This window comes from Oncorhynchus gorbuscha, linkage group LG07 (assembly GCF_021184085.1).
Source record: "Oncorhynchus gorbuscha isolate QuinsamMale2020 ecotype Even-year linkage group LG07, OgorEven_v1.0, whole genome shotgun sequence".
NCBI lineage: Eukaryota > Metazoa > Chordata > Actinopteri > Salmoniformes > Salmonidae > Oncorhynchus > Oncorhynchus gorbuscha.
Window position 1 is genome coordinate 25322916 of NC_060179.1, and position 14677 is coordinate 25337592.

The 14677-nt window shown below is 40.6% G+C and overlaps 1 protein-coding gene across 1 annotated transcript; it reads left to right on the forward strand.

The window, feature by feature from the left end:
- The first annotated feature begins 51 nt into the window (after positions 1 to 51).
- Positions 52 to 13892, forward strand: LOC124039696 (protein adenylyltransferase SelO-like). Its single transcript, XM_046355942.1, has 19 exons — positions 52 to 568; positions 682 to 800; positions 942 to 1070; positions 1217 to 1281; positions 1401 to 1457; positions 1779 to 1877; positions 4811 to 4878; positions 5439 to 5526; positions 5767 to 5836; positions 10157 to 10229; positions 10495 to 10578; positions 11121 to 11250; positions 11441 to 11485; positions 11641 to 11722; positions 11882 to 11974; positions 12201 to 12280; positions 12931 to 12974; positions 13180 to 13259; positions 13430 to 13892. Exons 1-19 carry the CDS (start codon positions 346 to 348, stop codon positions 13550 to 13552), a joined length of 1752 nt encoding a protein of 583 aa, XP_046211898.1. The 5' UTR covers positions 52 to 345; the 3' UTR covers positions 13553 to 13892.
- The last annotated feature ends 785 nt before the right edge of the window (positions 13893 to 14677 follow it).

The window sequence follows — 14677 nt, forward strand, 5'->3', positions numbered from 1 at the left end:
CAATATGACGCCGGAAGCGGAATAACTCAAATTACGTTGGTTGACGTCATGACGTTTTAGAAATCAGGAAGTATTCGACAGCAACAAACAATCCATGTTTTGTTGTCTTGTAACCTGCTTTAGTATAGAGTGTGCCACTGTCTCACTGTCAAGTTAATGTCTTATGTGATAGTGATGGTCAGGTGCCGCAAAAAGAGGAATGCACGAGATAGTTGAGAAACTTGATAGTCTCTTATGACTTATGGATCATGCAGTGTGGATCTCATCAGAGAGTTAACTAATGGTGACGTTGTAGCCAGCAATCAGCTGTCCGTTTTGCTAGCTAGGTAATTTTGAGTTGCAATCATGGTTATTTACAGTGCCTCAAGCTATGTTCTTTTGGGTTTGGCAAACCTAATCATCATGTCTGCATGTATGGACTATTGTGATACTATTGAAAGATGTCACGGTCCTGCTGACACTATGTCAGACCGACAACACTACATTCATGCTTTCAACTTCAACAAGAGTGTGGAGAAACACTTGCACAATTTGGACCACTTCAACCTGTCGTGTAAAAAGCTATTAGGTAAATCCCTCAGAATTGCATTCTTTGTCAAACAAATGCCCAGAAAAGTTTTGACAGTTATTTGCATGATCAAACAAATATTTGTAAATAACTTTGTTTGACTTTTCTTGCAGAATCCTTCCCCCTTGACCAAGTGGATGGTATCTTTGTTCGCTCTGTGAAGAACTGCATTTTTTCAGAGTCTGACCCAACCCCACTCAAAGGCCCTCTGAGACTTGCGGCTGTATCAAAGGTCATTTTGCAAATTACTTCCAGGGACTAGATATTGTCAAGAAATGTGGTTTACAATGGATGTGAATTAACCTAGAATAAGTGTTATAACAGCTCAATAGAAGGAGCTACTACCTATTCTAATGTAGCTTTGTTTTTCCAGGAGGTCATTGAGGGAATGTTGGATCTAGATGTTGCAGTGTCCCAGTCAGAGGATTTCCTACAGTACTTCAGTGGTGGTAAACTTTTTCCTGGATCCAGCCCTCTGACACACAGATATGGGGGTCACCAGGTACTGTACCATCTCTATACCATTATTCATTTTTCATCCCTTTTTTTTCTGTATCAATTGCTTAATCCCTCCTAATATCACATTGAACTTTGAAGAACCTACTCGTTTATGACTAAATACTAGTGACATTTTCTTTAATCTTTTAGTTTGGCTACTGGGCAGGTCAGTTAGGAGATGGCCGAGCACATCTCCTTGGTGAATATACTAGCAGGTCAGTAGAACTGGGAATGGATACATGACCACACAGAAGGTTGAGGTTGTAATGACAGTATTTCAACCTGCTTTGCCAGCAGGGTACACGTGAGTCATCTTGTGTGTGTTCTTTCACAGAAAGGGTGAAAGATGGGAACTCCAGCTCAAAGGCTCTGGAAAGACTCCATATTCAAGGTCAAATCTACACTTTTATATTTTTATAGACCATGACCAACAGGTGTAAAATTTCTAGCCTGACCTAACAGTGAGGCCATATCCCAAATCGACCCCTAGACCCTACGTCCTATGTACTTGTGGAGATATGAGAGGATTTTACAAGTTTAAGCAATTTGGTAATAGTTCCAGCTTGCTCTCTGATAGGCTAGGAGGAAGTTTTACCGTATTGCTTAGGCCCAAAAAATCCTCTCAGATCTCCACAAGTGCGTAGGATCTAGGGGTTGATTTGGGATTGGGCCCAAGAAAATCTTCTGAGAAAGGTTGTCTGTTGTACTACAGGTCAGGAGATGGCCGAGCTGTGGTCCGCTCCTCAGTCAGAGAGTTCCTGTGCAGCGAGGCCATGCACTATCTGGGTGTTCCTACTAGCAGAGCTGCCAGGTAACCAGGCCAATGAGCTGCTTTGACTGCTGTCTGTCAAACACTACCCTACCATACAATTGTTTGATACAAGACAGCACTCTGATATACAACTCAAACAGAGTTTTAGCCATAGAGATAGATAAAACTCATCTTTACATCTGTGCCATTATACCATCTGTGACAGCATGGGCAGCGCCATTGACGCTACAACCCATAGGAATCCCCACCCAGTTGTCAACTTTAAAACGGTGGATGATGGCAATGTCCAATATCAATGGCAGCTAAAACGGATTATATCCTTGATGAGTACCTATCTCTATGGTTTTAGCTCCCTTTCTCTCGCAAAAGAAATCTCACTCCATCCAAAAATCTCAGAAGATAAAAACACAAGACTCCAAAATGATCCCTTCATTGTTCACAATTCAATGCAGATTTCATTGTTTTAGATTGCTGCCTATTCTCAACAATGTAGTCTATGATCTTCTCAGAAAAAAGCAACTTTTAATATGAACTTGAATCAGAGTCTAGGGCTAATCCATTGGATAAACAGTGAGAGGCGAGTGCAGATGGCCTAGATTGCTAACGTCAACACACAGAACAGACAGGTAGATACAACAGTAGGGTTGAGTTCAGAGGAAGCTGGTGGGAGGAGCTATAAGAGGATGGGCTCATTGTAATGGCTGGAATGGAATCAATGGAATGGAGTGAAACATTGTGTTTGGTACCATTCCATTGGTTCCATTCCAGCCGTTACAATGAACCTGTCCTCCTGTATCTCCTCCCACCAGCCTCCTCTGGCCGAGTTCCTGTCCGACTATATGCGCAGGCGTTGCATTGCATCAACCAATTGTTAACTGCCACGTCATTGACTGTGCAATCAGGCAGCAGGTGGCTATATCATATGATGTGGTTAGCTGATATGTTAAATACCTATCCAAGCGTTATAAGGTCTGGCATGCGTCAGCAATGTAGTCGTGCAGGAACTCAACCTAGGTCTACTCAAGGACCTTTAATGTTATCATTCAGATCACTTCTTCTGTTCCAGCCATCAGCTGTTTCAACATGGTTGAGATCAAATCAAATGTTATTGGTCACATACACATGTTTAGCGGATGTAACGAAATGCTTGTGTTTCTAGCTCCAGCAGTGAGGTTATATCTAACAAGTAATATCTAACAATTTCACAACAATACACACACATCTGAAGTAAAGGAATGTAATTAAGAATATATAAATATTTGGACGAGCAACATCGGAGCGGCATAGACTAAGATACAGTAGAATAGAATACAGTATAGACATGATATGAGTAATACAAAATATGTCAACATTGTTAAGGTGACTAGTGTTCCATTATAGATGTGAGACTGGACATGTTGACAGTTGTTCAATTGGGTATCATCCTTTTGGTGACAGCTAGGGGTCAAGCATGTTTTGGGTTAAGCTTTGAGTGTGGGATCAATGTAAACTTGGAAGAGGAGGTATGTAGTGTCGTGTCTTTGGCTATGCCGGAATAAGTGATATGACATGCTATTCTATAAATTGATTGAGCTAATCATGTAAATGTAATTAACTAGCAAGTCGGGCACCACAAAATAATATTTATAGAGCTGTTATCTTCCGAATAAACTCTTTAAGACCTAGTAATATTTTACATCAATAGCAGTCAATATCAATCGTCGTCTTAATTCAGTCTCATCTGAAAGTTGTAAATTCTTGGTTATCTGTACGAACCCTGGCTAACAATTTGAATCAGCAATACAAAATTGGGTTTAATTATTTATTTACTAAATTCCTAACTAATCACACAGAATTACACATACACATAATTAAATCATAACTTGATTACAAATCACGTCATAAAGGAAAACATCCCTAGCGGGCGGAACAGATATGACAGCTTGTTACACAAAGGAAAAGGGCTGGGTTTGAGTGAAAGAGCGGGAAGACTGAGGGACACAGGGAGAAGCTGTGCTATCGTTAATATAGTATCTGATGCATTCTAAATTACCGCCCATTTGGAAAAGGAAAATGCAATAAATATTTATTCTGAGCTGCTCTTCGGTAGGTTGGTGGTAGATGGAAGGCCGTGTTGCCAAATAGAGTCCTTTGAAGAATGTCTCTGGTTGTCAATTGTAGTAACGTCGTTGGGTGATAGACGGGATACTCTGTCTGTTCCTTCCTAACCCTCGTTGCATCTGCTGTTGCTAACTCAACGGCTAGAAGGTATCACTTCTGTAGTGAATAAGAGTTCAACTTTCATACCATTCGCAACCAAAGCTCACGCTGATGTTGGCTTCGTTCTGTAGTTATTATCTGAACCATTCTGACATAGGACCTTCGTCCAAAAACTTTGGAACAGGAGGTTATATTGTCGTCAAGGGTTTATATAGGAAGGGAGAGGAGGGCGTGTTTGAAAATGTTTATAGCCCATGTCCCTTCACAGGGACGGGCCACTGATTGAGCAGAGCCCTGTCTTATGAAAACCCAATTCTCACATTTTAGAAGCTAAAATCACATTTCACCCCATCACGAATAATTTCATATTTGAACATTTAAATTGAACAACAATTCCATGTGAATCCGATAAGTCTGATGTGTAGACTTTCCACTGTAGAGTTTATGTCATCTTATCATTGATGAGAATGTCTCAGATGACAACCGAACTGACATCATTTTTATAAAGTACCACCGCATATGTTCAATTGGTCGGATTACCAGAATATAGTTCATTTCCCCCCCACCTTCTGATGTTCCCAGAATCTCTATGTTAACCAAGGTTTTTGCAAATGTAACCTCAGTAGGGTAGAGAGAGGAAAAAGGGGGGAAGAGGTATTTATGACTGTCATAAACCTACCCCCCAGGCCAACGTCATGACTGTAGTGTTGGTTGCTATGCAGACATTTTTCAGTTTATTCTTTGTTGTAAAATGTGTTGCTTTTATCTCCAAGTCTTATTGTAAGTGAAGAGGCAGTGTGGAGGGACCAGTTCTACAATGGGAAAGTGAAGAAGGAGAGAGGTAAGGGCGTGACAAGATCAGCTGTGTCCTTATTCTCTATCTTAAGGGCAACCTCCCCTTTTGCTACTCAATGTGCAGACTCATGCACACATTGACGTAATTGTACTGTCCTCATAGATTTTTATAGGTTAAATATGTTATTTGGAAGTTCATATTTTTTTAATCATGTGAAGCATGTAAATAATGTGTAACCTAAAAGTATTAAATATTTGTATTTTATTTGGCACTGTTGACTGGTTTGACCCAGAGATTTTGACCCGGCTGGACACAGATTTTTACATTTTTAGTTATGATACTTCATATGGCAAAAGCGTGTGCCAAGCCATGTTTTCTTGCACTAACACTCCAACTTGTCTTTTCTTACTGGCAAGGACTTTACTGATAGCATCTTTATTGCGGAAAAATGTGCTTACTGTGACATGAGATATGTGGTTGATTAACCTAGCTATCTTAAGAGGAATGCGCCAACTGAAAGTCGCACTGGATAAGAGCGTCTGCTAAATGACTCAAATGTAAATGTATGTTTTCCCTTCCTGCCGTAATGGATGCTCTCTCCTCAGGAGCGGTTGTCCTGCGGCTGGCCACGTCATGGTTCCGGATCGGATCATTGGAGGTTCTGGCTAAAGCTGAAGAACTTGACCTTTTAAGGTTAGCATACACAGATCTTCTTTTTTGTGAACAACTATTTATTTGACTTATTTCTTTCCTCGTGAAGGGCTCAGATCATAAACAGGTGTGTATACATAATAACATTCAAAATAATACAGAAACAAAGAATTGACATACTGTATCAGAATACAAATATTATAAATGGATCACCGTGAAATTGACAGCTGGAGTGTATAGGGAATCTTTCTAACTCTGGACATGAAATGTTTTCATTTTCAGGAAACTGTTGGACTTTGTGATACAGGAGCATTTTCCTTCCATTGATTCAAATGATCCAGGCAAGTATTTGGTGAGTGATGAGAAGTCTATTTTCAATGTTTGTGTTTTTTCTACATTTTCAATAGGCCTATTTTATAATCATGAGGGGAAAACTAAACCTCATTATTAGTTACACTAATGCTCTGTTGAAAAGACCTGTAAAAACAACAGCATACCGTGCCTTCGGGAAAGTATTCAGACCCCTTGACTTTTTCCAAATTTTGTTACCTTACAGCCTTATTCTAAAAGTTATGAAATAGTTTTTCCCCTCATCAATCTACACACTACCCCATAATGTCAAAGCATTTGCGGAACCCCCCCCAAAAAAAACCAGATATTACATTTACATAAGTATTCAGACCCTTTACTTAGTACTTTGTTGAAGCACCTTTGGCAGTGATTACAGCATCGAGTCTTCTTGGATATGACGCTACAAGCTTGGCACACCTGTATTTGGGGAGTTTCTCCCATTCTTCTCTGCAGATCCTCTCAAGCTCTGTCAGGTTGGATGGGGAGCGTCTCTGCACAGCTATTTTCAGGTTTCTCCAGAGATGTTCAATCGGGTTCAAGTCCGGGCTCTGGCAAGGCCACTCAAGGACATTCAGACACTTCTCCCGAAGCCACTCCTGCGTTGTCTTGGTTGTGTGCTTAGGGTCGTTGTCCTGTTGGCAGGTAAACCTTCGTCCCAGTCTGAGGTCCTGAGCACTCTGGAGCAGATTTTCATTAAGGATCTCTCTGTACTTTACTCCGTTCATCTTTCCTTCGATCCTGACTAGTGTTCCAGTCCCTGCCGCTGAAAAACATCCCCACAGCATTATGCTGCCACCACCATGCTTCACCGTAGGGATGGTGCCCGGTTTCCTCCAGATGTGACGTTTGGCATTCAGGCCGAAGTTTTCAATCTTGGTTTCATCAGACCAGAGAATCTTGTTTCTCATGGTCTGAGAGTCTGTAGGTGCCTTTTGGTAAACTCCAAGGAGTGGCTTCCGTCTGACCACTCTACCACCTTGATTGCTCAGTTTGGCTGGGCAGCCAACTCTATGAAGTCTTGATGGTTCCAAACGTCTTCCATTTCAGAATGATGGAGGCTACTATGTTCTTGGGGATTCTCAATCCTGCAGAAATGTTTTGGTACCCTTCCCTAGATCTCTGCCTCCACACTAGTGGTGTGAAGTACAAAAGTAAAAAATACTTTAAAATACTACTTAAGTATTTTTGGGGGCATCTGTACTTTACTTTGCTATTTATCTTTTTGACAAATTTTACTTTACTACATTCTTAAAGAAAATAATGTACTTTTAACTCCATCCATTTTCCCTGACACCCAAAAGTACTCGTTACATTTTGAATGCTGAGCAGGAAAAGAAAATGGCTGCCGCTGATCTGGTGGACTCACTAAACAGAGAACATCCCTGGTCATCCCTACTGCCGCTGATCTGGTGGACTCACTAAACAGAGAACATCCCTGGTCATCCCTACTGCCGCTGATCTGGTGGACTCCCTAAACAGAGAACATCCCTGGTCATCCCTACTGCCGCTGATCTGGTGGACTCACTAAACAGAGAACATCCCTGGTCATCCCTACTGCCGCTGATCTGGTGGACTCACTAAACAGAGAACATCCCTGGTCATCCCTACTGCCGCTGATCTGGTGGACTCACTAAACAGAGAACATCCCTGGTCATCCCTACTGCCGCTGATCTGGTGGACTCACTAAACAGAGAACATCCCTGGTCATCCCTACTGCCGCTGATCTGGTGGACTCAATAAACACAAATGCTTTGTTTGTCTGAGTGATGGAGTGTGCCCCTGGCTATCCATAAATAAATAAAAAACAAGAATAGTGCCATATGGTTGTCTTAATATAAGGAATTTGAAATGATACTTAAGTATGTTTTAGTAATTACAGTTACTTTTGATACTTAAGTATATTTAAAACCAAATGCTTTCAGACTTTTACTCAAGGAGTATTTTTGAGTAATTTTCTATGAAGGTATCTTTACTTTTACTCAAGTATGACAATTGGGTACTTTTTCCACCACTGCTTGACACAATCCTGTCTCAGAGCTCTATGGACAATTTTTTCGACCTCATGGCTTGGTTTTTGCTCTGATATGCACTGTCAACTGTGGGACTTTATATAGACAGGTGTGTGCCTTTCCAAATCATGTCCAGTCAATTGAAATTACCACAGGTGGACTCCAATCAAGTTGTAGAAACATCTCAAGGATGATCAATGGAAACAGGATGCACTTGAGCTCAATTTCGAGTCTAATAGAAAGGGTCTGAATACTTATGTAAATAAGGTATTTCTGTTTTCGCTTTGTCCTTATGGGGTATTGTGTGTATATTGCTGAGGCAAATGTTTTATACATTTGTAATACATTTTAGAATAAGGCTGTAACGTAACAAAATGTGGAAAAAGTCAAGGGGTCTAAATACTTTTCCGAAGGCATTGTAGCTCACTCTAGGACTGATGTGACTCTATCACGCTGGGCATTGGAAATGAATGACCTGAATACTCAAAAGATAAAGTGTCTCTAATTATTTCTGAACCTCTCTTCATCATCTTGGCCTACAATGGTCTAATTTGCCTTTGAGCTTTGTTAATAATTGACATTTAGGCTTAGATACAGTGGGGCAAAAAAGTATTTAGTCAGCCACCAATTGTGCAAGTTCTCCCACTTAAAAAGATGAGAGAGGCCTGTAATTTTCATCATAGGTACACTTCAACTATGACAGACACAATGAGAAAAAAAATCCAGGATTTGTAGGATTTTTAATGAATTTATTTGCAAATTATGGTGGAAAATAAGTATTTGGTCACCTACAAACAAGCAAGATTTCTGGCTCTTACAGACCTTTAAGAGGCTCCTATGTCCTCCACTCGTTACCTGTATTAATCACCTGTTTGAACTTGTTATCAGTATAAAAGACACCTGTCCACAACCTCAAGCAGTCACACTCCAAACTACACTATGGCCAAGACCAAAGAGCTGTCAAAGGACACCAGAAACAAAATTGTAGACCTGCACCAGGCTGGGAAGACTGAATCTGCAATAGGTAAGCAGCTTGGTTTGAAGAAATCAACTGTGGGGGCAATTATTAGGAAATGGAAGACATACAAGACCACTGATAATCTCCCTCGATCTGGGGCTCCACGCAAGATCTCACCCCGGGGGGTCAAAATGATCACAAGAACGGTGAGCAAAAATCCCAGAACCACACGGGGGGACCTAGTGAATGACCTGCAGAGAGCTGGGACCAAAGTAACAAAGCTTACCATCAGTAACACACTACGCCGCCAGGGACTCAAATCCTGCAGTGCCAGACGTGTCCCCCTGCTTAAGCCAGTACATGTCCAGGCCCGTCTGAAGTTTGCTTGAGAGCATTTGGATGATCCAGAAGAAGATTGGGAGAATGTCATATGGTCAGATGAAACCAAAATATAACTTTTTGGTAAAAACTCAACCCGTCGTGTTTGGAGGACAAATAATGCTGAGTTGCAGCCAAAGAACACCATACCTACTGTGAAGCATGGGGGTGGAAACATCATGCTTTGGGGCTGTTTTTCTGCAAAGGGACCAGGACGACTGACCCGTGTAAAGGAAAGAAAGAATGGGGCCATGTAAGAGATTTTGAGTGAAAACCTCCTTCCATCAGCAAGGGCATTGAAGATGAAACGTGGCTGGGTCTTTCAGCATGACAATGACCCCAAACACACCGCCCGGGCAACGAGGGAGTGGATTCGTAAGAAGCATTTCAAGGTCCTGGAGTGGCCTAGCCAGTCTCCAGATCTCAACCCCATAGAAAATCTTTGGAGGGAGTTGAAAGTCTGTGTTGCCCAGCAACAGCCCCAAAACATCACTGCTCTAGAGGAGATCTGCATGGAGGAATGGGCCAAAATACCAGCAACAGTGTGTGAAAACCTTGTGAAGACATACAGAAAACTTTTGACCTCTGTCATTGCCAACTAAGGGTATATAACAAAGTATTGAGATAAACTTTTGTTATTGACCAATACTTATTTTCCACCATAATTTGCAAATAAATTCATTAAAAATCCTACAATGTGATTTTCTGGATTTATTTATTCTCATTTTGTCTGTCATAGTTGAAGTGTACCTATGATGAAAATTACAGGCCTCTCTCATCTTTTTAAGTGGGGGAACTTGCACAATTGGTGGCTGACTAAATGCTTTTTTTTGCCACACTGTACACTACTTAACTACTACTTACCGGATCAATGATCTAAGTATATAATGCTCAAACATTAAATATTTTATACTGAACATGTGTTTTCAATCTGTATATTTTTGTGCCTGCTGATTTTTGTTGTGTGTGGCCTCAGATATTTTACTCCAGGGTTGTGAATGAGACCGCTCACCTCATTGCCCAGTGGATGTCTATTGGCTTTGCACATGGTGAGTGGTACTTCTTATGACAAATTACTGCACTTCAGAAAAATAATGCACTTGAATCCAATCAAATTTGATATTGACGTTATCGGTCACAATTACGATATTAGGATCAGTTTATAAGTCCAAATACTCTCTTCTTAGTGATTTATGAGAAATACGAATCTGTGAAATGGCACTATTCTAACATGCAGTATGCACATAATTCCATTCTGTTCATACTGTACGGTGGTTAACTTTGTGTTTATATAGTATTTCATTACCCTAACAGGAGTATGCAACACTGATAACTTCAGCCTACTGTCTATCACCATTGACTATGGACCGTTTGGCTTTATGGAGGCCTACAACCCAAGTATGTACATTCATGCATATACTGCCCTTTCAGGACATATTGATATCTAATGTTATTCATATTGGCCCACTGTTTCTGTCATTTTGTACCTACAGGTTTCTATTTCTTTATCATATGTTGAACAGGATGCCTGTTGGTAGCCGATTTGTTTTTACAGTAGCGAAGAAGTGAAGAGAAACCTTCATATCACTTATTTTGATTAAAGCTTGCGAGCGCAACGACTGGACATCTATGGTAACTGCTAGCGTGTTTGTAGATATCATACACTTCCAGTCATTGCGCTAACACCAGTTAGCATTGGCTCGCGAAACTACCTCTAACTTCATTCATACTGAATGCAGAGACATAAAAATGGTATCCATGAGTCTATCTGGCTCTGGGGAGGTGAATATGAATCCCAAAGTATCCCTTTAATGTTTAGTTATCACATATCATGTAAGCTTTAATCAAATAAGTGATAAGAGTAGTGTGCAGGTTAATTTTCTTCTTTGAAGAGGTCGTCATTTTACCACACACCTGCAACGAGAAACTGATATTTTCAGATTTTGTCCCCAACACATCTGATGAGGAGGGGAGGTATAGTATCGGAGCTCAGGCCAATGTTGGTCTGTTCAACCTGGAGAAACTCCTAGAAGCCCTAACTCCAGTGCTGACCATAGAACAGAGGCAAGGGTAAGCATGGGAAGGGTTATACGAACTGTTCTGACAAGTATAACCCCAACTTATTTTTAAACAATTCTGAAATGTGATATCGGTTTGCACGTCAGAAAAGTACATCATAACTTTCCCATGACATTTGTTTGTCAGAGGATGTTGGGGAGTGTACACTGACAGTACATTGTTTTTAATTTTTAATTTTAAGGGCTGGGCTAGTACTGAAAAGGTACCCACATATATACCAGATGAGGTAATTTATCTCTCTCTCTCTCTCTCTCTCTCTCTCTCTCTCTCTCTCTCTCTCTCTCTCTCTCTCTCTAAATTTCTCTGGGTTGTGTGTGCATTTGAATATGTCTGTAAGTTCCCTTTTCCCTCCAAATATTATGATCAACTTTATCATTCCAGGTTTCACAAACTGTTCAAGGCAAAGTTAGATTTACTTGGCGAGGAGGAGGAGGATGAATATCTCATTGCATTTCTGCTTAAGGCAAGTGGTTCATTGCTCTAAGGTTCTGTGTGTGTGTGTCCATATCTGACCCTGTGAGTAACCCTTTGACCTGATGTTGGTATATTGTCCCTGTCCAGTGCATTTTATTGGCTGTCTTTCTCTCTCTCCTGTGTCTCTGATTGGCTTCATCCTCCTCAGCTGATGGAGGAGACAGGTGCAGACTTCACCATGACCTTCAGACAGCTGAGTGAAGCCTCAATGCAGCAGCTTCACAACATGTCCAACTTACAGGTCATACATATTGCTTATTAACCCGCTACAAACAATCACAAGAGAATATACTACTGACTAACTACATTATACTACATTATAGGGGTAATCTGCAATTGCTACATCCATTTTTGGACTTTTTAAATGAGATATATATATAGCCATTGATTCCTGAAGATGTGTTGTTTTTCAAATTGTAGATTGCCCCTTAAAGAACTAAAGTCCTCTCCTCTTTCATCCCTGTTAGGTGATGTGGGCCCTGCAGAACCTGGCTTCGCATAAGATGTACCCCGAGTGGGTCAGCATGTATCTGCATAGATTAAAAAGGTATGTACAATAGGAATGCACTGTTATCATACATTTGGTTAATATGCTTTTTATGACCTCAGTTTCTCCCAAATATTCTGATGACTCATTACTCAACTGTGTCCCATATTTGGGGGACTTTGAGCAGTTCTGCAACGCTTCCAACTGACATTTGGGTTTTTACAAAACGCTCTGTGAACATCGTTGGGTCCCATGTTTTAAAATAGTGCCGATATTGTACCGTCACTAAGTATGATCATATTTATTTTAGTTAAGAAATGTGAAATCTTCTAGTAAGTGGTTTGATTGTTACTATATCTTGGAAGCATTTGTCATTTCTAGCCCCATTGCCCAACTTTTGTTGAATTGGAAGAATTTTTATGATTTTTCATATTATTGATGCAATGTCATTGAGCTTGTGTCCTCTAAAGTGGGTACACCTCAGCAATGTAGAACTTTTTAGCAGAAAGGAGAGTTCCAGACCCTTCTAAAACTATGCAATATTACCAGTTATTGTTTATGGCCATTCAGGAAAAGTAATTACGTTTGGGTATGTCTCTTTAGGGCAAACGTTTTATTTCTGCCTATCATTCAACTGGCTCGATTAACATTAGTCTCACAGATTCATGGCATAATGTCAGATGATTGATTCTTTGTTTTTAATGGCTCAGGCAGGGAGGTGATTCTGATGAGGATCGTCAAAACAGGATGAAAAGTAAGCAGTCGCCACGGGAACGCCGACAGATTGACGTGATAAGCACGCTCCAGTCCTCTGACTGATTATGCAGTCCTCTCCTACTGAATAAGGACAAGGAAGAAAGGGGACCTTTTGCAAAAATCTTGTTTGTTATTGAGTTATTTTTGTTGCTTGGTAGAACGAAATAAACCATTTACATCTGAGATGATCAAACTTTCCATAGGGATCAATCCCAGATACGTGCTGCGAAACTGGATGGCAGAGTCTGCAATACGGAAGGCTGAGGGCAATGATTTCTCAGAGGTAAATTGTTTGAACTACATTGAAATACAGGTTGTATTGTACATAGGATGCAAACAGGCAAAACATTAGTACTTCATTCTGCCACTATTTTGCACTGGACTAAAACAGTACCTGCCACATATAAAACAACCATAAGATTACCTTTACTTACTATGTACTCTGATCAATAGGTGGAGCTGCTGCAGCGGATACTGGCACAACCCTACCTCACACAGGACGCAGCAGAGGAGGCTGGTTATGCAGCACAACCCCCATGGTGGGCCCAGGGGTTAAATGTCAGCTGTTCATCATGAGGGATGCCTCTGCCCCAATGACAGGACATATATTTGCAGTGTATTCAGAATGTGTTCAGTGCAAAACATTTATCTTGAACACGTCATTCAGGATAACCAGTATCTGCATTGTTTAGCAACAGATGTTTGACTTGTCACAATTATCTTTCTAGCTATCGTGGTGGAACTATACATTTAGTTCAGTGCACACAAAAAAACATTCATGCAACTGTTGGATGACCTGAACCCTGATTGCTGACCTCATGTCATTCAAGATAAAGGAAAGGGCACAGATGCAATTTTGCAAACACTCATAAAATGTAATGACATTTCATTCATAATACAGTCATGCTGAGCAACATTACCCTTTCATTTTTAAGAAAACAGTCTTTCTCCCCTCCAAGGCGCATTTAAACAGTAATACTCTAGCCTTGAGATGCTTCCACTTTTCAACCTCATTCATCCATCACCATACCAGTCTGTCTATATGTATGAAAACTGCATGTTTCTACATTCTGTGGTTAAACAGATATGGGTCAATTTAAAAAAAAGAATACCCTATGACAGATTAGAGTGAATCTTAAGCATTTCATAGTGTAAAACTTATTTTCCCTTTGCCATTTTCAAAATACACCCCACCCCCCTGGGGAATAGGGTGCCATGTGGGACTTAGCCCTTTACCAGCAAATGTTATTGAACAAGGTGTATAGGTACTTTGTAGAAAGTACAAATAAAGAGGGCAGAAGCTCCCGCTCACAGTCCTCCCAAGTATACACAACCAAATGTGAGTAATTTATTGCTCAGAATATACTAAATTCTGTGTAGTGTTTACCAAATCACTGAGCCATAATTTGGTAGAGAGAACTTCCTTTTTTCCAAAATGAGACACATGTTGGGGCTTGGTTAATCTGTTTAGGGTTTGAGACTCCCAGGATGATCAGAGGCAGGTCTGGGTCAATTGAAGTCTCCAGAAATTCAGAGGATCCTAAAAATTCCAGACCAATAACCATGCAGGTTAGAGAATAGGACAAAGCAGTGGAGTAATGTACCCTCCACAGCATGACATATCACATAGGGGAGGTATCAGGAAATAGCCTATGCAGCTTAGTTTTGGAATAATGTAATCTGTAAGATCTTGAAATGTAT

Excerpts from the sequence above, each read along its gene's own strand:
- LOC124039696 (XM_046355942.1), top strand. The coding sequence starts at position 346 with ATGGTTATTTACAGTGCCTCAAGCTATGTTCTTTTGGGTTTGGCAAAC. Across the intron at positions 4,879-5,438 it reads GAAAGTGAAGAAGGAGAGAG|GAGCGGTTGTCCTGCGGCTG; the intron begins GTAAGGGCGTGA and ends CTCTCTCCTCAG. Across the intron at positions 11,723-11,881 it reads TCATTGCATTTCTGCTTAAG|CTGATGGAGGAGACAGGTGC; the intron begins GCAAGTGGTTCA and ends CATCCTCCTCAG.